The 5,489-nt window shown below is 39.8% G+C and overlaps 1 protein-coding gene across 1 annotated transcript; it reads right to left on the reverse strand.

Annotated features, from left to right (window-relative positions):
• Positions 1 to 1,700: 1,700 nt before the first annotated feature.
• LOC105202790 lies at positions 1,701 to 3,170 on the reverse strand. The gene has a single exon (XM_011171468.2). The coding sequence runs from the start codon at positions 3,168 to 3,170 to the stop codon at positions 1,701 to 1,703; it is 1,470 nt and encodes a 489-aa protein (XP_011169770.2).
• Positions 3,171 to 5,489: the final 2,319 nt, after the last annotated feature.

The following is a 5,489-nucleotide window of genomic DNA, read 5'->3' on the forward strand; positions in this document are numbered from 1 at the left end:
TGCTGATTTTATTGCGGCCTCCCAGAGGCCCCCCATGTGTGGGGAGTATGCAGGAATAAAATGCCAAGCAATTGATTGCTCGGCTAAAAAAGTTTTTATTTGATCTTGAGTGGCTTCCTTTGTCAGAATCTCCTTTACCTCTTTAAGTGCATTGTTGGCCCCCACAAAGTTGGTACCATTGTTAGAGTATAAATTGATGCAACGTCCACGTCTTGCGACAAAGCGTTTAAGAGCGTTAAGGAAACATGTACTGCTCAAGTCATTCACTAATTCCAAGTGCACAGCTTTAACGGCGAAACATACGAATAGACATACGTATGCCTTTGAGGTTTTATTTCTAGACAGCTTTACCGAAAACGGCCCGGCATAATCAAGCCCCGTGTTGAGGAATGGTCTGGCTTGAATAACTCGATGACGAGGTAAGTCGCCCATTAACTGCTTTATATAAACTGGTCGTGCTCGAAAACACACTATGCATCTTCTCAAGACTCTCCGAATCGCTATTCTTCCAGACAAAGGCCAATACCGAGTACGAATAGCAGCCAACACCGCTTGCTATCCCGCGTGTAAGTTTCAATAATGTTCATGTCTTACGAGCAACTCGGTGATATGATGCTTCCCCGGAAGCACAATCGGATGTTTTTGAGAGTATGGTAGCTGAGTATGAGTAAGTCTCCCCCCCCCCCACTCTGATTTGCCCTTTCGAATGTAGGAACGGATGTAAATTACGTAGTTTACTTTTATGATTGGCCGGTGAATTCGATTGCATAGATCTCAACTCGTTGTCAAACTCCACGCTCTGAACTTGTTTTATTATGACTACAGTGCTATCCTCTAGCACCTGCACTCCGCTTCGTTTAAGGTGCAGGCGAGATCCCTTGAGTCGTGCATTGGCTGCAAACCGCAAGCAATACGCGACGACTCTTTTTAAACGTGTGAACGATGAAAACCTCTGGATGAGAGTGGTGTCCGGCTCTTCTGTTTCCATAGCGGCTAGACACGGATTAGTTCCTTTGCGTTCTGGTATATCCTTCAGATCGGAAGGCGTGTGTGAATTGAAATCTCTTTCGTTGATTGAAATCTCTTTCTCGCTATTTCATAGGAATCTCCCAGTTTTGAAGGATTCATCTTTAGTGGCAATTGTACTACGAATCTACCACCCTCCGCCCGCCTGACTGTGTCAGTAAAATGTTTTTCACAAGTTGTCTCCTTCTGTGATAAATGGCCGCTCGATGTAATCTCTTCTATCTGCCAGAATTTTTGCAATTGATCGCACAATGTCTGTTCTGAGGAGAAGCCACAATACGTCGTCATTGTTGTCAGCATGTGGTTGAGCTCCATTGCTCCCGCAACTATCCATCCAAGTTGTGTCTTTCGGAACATTGGCTACTTGGATGTCTTTATTTGTCCTACGCACAAGAGGTCCCAAAAGACACTCGCTCCCAATAGTATATCTATGGTAGCCGGTATATGAAATTCCGGGTCCGCTAACTGAATTCCTTCTGGAATTTCGATCTTCCTTAAGTCTACTTTATTTAGTGGCAGCCTCTCGGTGATTTTTGGAATAGTGAAAAATGGGAGCTTGAAATGCGTTGTAGCGAAATTGGATTGTTGCTGTAATCTGCTGACTAGTTTTTATAGGAATTTCATTAATTGCGGTGATCGTCATTGTGGTTTGTTGTTTCGGCAATTGAAGGCGGTCACTGAGTTTGCAAGTGATAAAATTGGGAACTACTGTCCAAAAAAGCTCGACATTCATGAAGTATGTCTTTTCGATCCTTTATATAGATTATGGCCGTCGCTAACTTTACTTGTAGCGGTCCTTTAGTGGCGCAATGCGTCAATGTGGTTATTGGTGCCTGAGTGACTGTGGCAACGATCTGTTTATCTGTCGCCGACGTCTTGGTTGCTCCTGTAGAAGGCTCTGTCTGATTTGCTTCTTTGTCCGGCTTTATCGTTTTCTCCAGATGTAGCATGGTATGATGATAGCCTTTACACCGTTTGCATCCTGACGCCTTGCAGTTCCTACCGTGAAAATTCTTCAAACACCTGATGCACAGTCGCCTTTTCTTAATTTCTGTTAAACGCTCTGCCGCAGACCACTTACGAAAGGTGCCACCATCAGGTAATTTATGATTACCTTGGCAAACAGGACAACTTGACTCCTCTTCCGACACACATGCGCATGTGACAGCTTTGTTATGTGATTTATTAACGCTGGAAACAGAGTTTGTATTATTAGCTGAGTGAGACAGTGATTCAAGAAACGCGCTGCGAGTATTCAAAAATTCAATAAATTCATTTAATGTGGGAAATGTATCTATCGTAGCTCTCTTCAACTCCCATTCTCGTTTAGTAATTTTGTCTAACTTAGGCGTGAAAATATGAATTAAAATTGTATTCCAATGTTCTACTGGCTGTCCTAATTTAATCAAAGGCTGAATATGTTGTGAAATGCCATCTATAAATTGTCGCAAGGCAGCGTGAGACTCCTTTACAATTGGTGCCAGATCAAGCAATTCTTGCATATGATGTTGTACTATTAACCGTTTGTTTTCGTATCTCTGTTTCAGTAGGTCCCACGCAATTTCATAATTGGCATTAGAGAGCTCTAACGATTGTATTACTTTAGCGGCCTCATGAGTTAATGCCAGTTTTAAATAATGTAATTTTTGAATTGCTAGTAGCGCCGCATTAGCGTCTATAAGAGATTCAAACAATTCGCGGAATGGAATCCATTTATTATAGCTCCCGTCAAACTTTGGCAATTCTATGTTTGGCAACTTTACTTTGGGTCCTACCGGCTGAGCGAAGACATTAACTTGTGGATTGCCTACTGACCTCTCAGGTACAGAGTTCACTGAACTTGGCCGCTTTGTTTGATCTTGATGCGACTGAAGTGCCTTGGCAGAAGTTATAATGGCATGATATGAGTTTTCGAAATTTTCTCTCTCAGTAAATTGTGCTACTGTATTCTCTAAATTTTCAATTTGTGATTGAGTTATATCAAACTCTTGCCAGAGCCCTTCCGCCTTCTCTAATCTGATGGGCAATTCCGCGATCTTTACGGACTCTGTTGCTGCTCTTTCGAGATATGTGCTAAACGCGGTTAACTTCGCTTTAATTCTACCTCGCACGACAATTAATTTGCTCAGCTCTTCTGTTGACATTTTACTTAATATTACTTAATATTAATTACGCAATACAATTTTTTTTTCAACAATAAAGAACAAACTCGTTAGACCACGTATGTCGTTTGAGTCGAATATTTGCGCTCGTTGAGATGTCGCCTTAATGATGGCCGCGCTTGACGAAGCTCCTGCTTCTGTCCACTGAGAAGGGGGCGGCGGAGCGATATTCTCCTTTTCGTAAAAGACGCGCATCTTTGCAATGTCTCTCGTTCAATGGTGATTTCGGCTGCCGAGTGGCGGGGGGGGGACAATCCGCTGTCGATGTATTCGCCGATCGTCGTTACCTTGACCGGCTATCCTAACCTCACCTTGGTTGAAGCGCGTCGTCGCTTTGCCTCTCGCTCGTTGGTGACTTCTGCCGAGAGGCGAGGGGGGAGCGATACGCTTTGCTGTCTTTGTCGATCTTTGCTACCTCGATCGGCTCTCTGGCCCTTGATTCACCACGATTGTTGAGTTCTTTCCTCTGTCCCCTCGAAGGAACGAGGCGGCGAGAGAATTTATTTCTTTGCGTGAAAACGTGCGTCGCTGTTATGCCTCACGCTCGTTGTTTTACTTCGGGCGGGGGGAGGGAGATGCCTTGATGCTAGTTTCGCCGATCGTCGGTACCGTTCTAATGTAAAGACGGCGCGAGTCTTGCTATTTCCCGCGTGGTCTCGTACCTTCGATCGACTATCTACCCCTAACTGACCTTCTTTACTTGGCGACGGTATCGTGGATCTGTCTGCTCATTCGTCTGCGTGCTTCCGAGATGCGTGTGTCCGCCCAGCCTTACTTGTGGACGAATTATGGCTAACCTCTTCTTGGTGCCCGATCCGGCTTGAAGGACTAATGTTCGATACGTTGAATTGTTGGGTGGTATCGGGATTGAATAAATGTTTTTGGATCGTGAACTGCTACCAGTTTATTCGGACGAGTGATAATGAGCGGTATGTCTTCACTATTGATACTAGAGTCCTATATAAAGAGAGAAGCGACATCGAACCCCCACCACAACCTTCAGTATCCAATTGAGTCCTCCACCACCATTTTGGGACCGCTCTAACGTCATCAAACACCATTCGTATCATTCTACAAACAGCTGTGGTCACAATATGGCTGCTCGCTTAGCCAATCAAGTATCAATCAGATTACCAATCAGAGCTTCGGACATCAATGTCGCTTCTCTCTTTATATAGGACTCTAACTGATACAATACGTGACAGTGTAAAATGCCAACGGTAGTTCGTCGCAGTTTTCCCAACTTAACTGAACTTTTCTACAGCGCTGCGGTACGGCCATTACTAGTGACAGCGGGAAGGAACCAAAAGAAAATAACTAGTCGATTGAGCGCAATTATATGAACGGCGTAAACAAAATAAAAGTTTAAAATATTATAATTTTTTCAAATTTAAATTATCAAATAAAAGAAAAAACCTTAATTCTCACGTTTGTAAGATGAAATTGAATAATATATAAAAGAAATAATCATTATAATCATTATTATCATCGTCATCGTCATCGACATCGTCATCGTCATCGTCATCGTCATCGTCATCGTCATCGTCATCGTCATCGTCATCATCATATTATTTTTATTTTTATTATTATTAGTATACTATTATATTATTATTTTAAATATTTATTATTTAATTAAAATACTAAGTTTAAGTTTTATTAAACATGTATAATAAACAATATATAATATATATACACTATATATAAATTATATTAATATATTTTATTTTAAAATAACTTAAACAATAACATAAAATAATAACTTAAACATACGTGTTAAATTAACTCTAATTAAACTAAAAAATATAATATGTTAAAATAAAAAATCTAAATAACACTTAATAACTTAATTAATGAAATAAATAAACACATATTTAAAATTAATATTATAAACTATAATAAAATGAATTTGAAAATTTGAAAATCTCGCAACTTATTAAACCAAATGTAGTACCTAAAACAAAAGAAAAAAGGAATATAAATATTCATATTTATAACAAAAAACTTTTACACAATACACGTAATATAATAAATAATTCTTACAGAAAAATTTTAAAGATTTATATATAATATTCTTAACCCCTTGCATCATTTATTTCTAGTGAATATAATTTTATGAAATTTGTTCTATAAATTTTTTGAGTTGCTGAATACGATTCCTGTGTAAAAAAATACAAAATACAAAATGACGGATAGAATTTCCAAACTCAATCAAATTCACTTGAAAATAGTTACAGAGGAACTTTTGGTGTCGCAAATTACTAATCTAAAGCCAAAAATATAAAATTCAAAATAAAGGCTCAA

This window comes from Solenopsis invicta, chromosome 14, assembly GCF_016802725.1.
Source record: "Solenopsis invicta isolate M01_SB chromosome 14, UNIL_Sinv_3.0, whole genome shotgun sequence".
In the NCBI taxonomy this organism is placed as follows: Eukaryota; Metazoa; Arthropoda; class Insecta; order Hymenoptera; family Formicidae; genus Solenopsis; species Solenopsis invicta.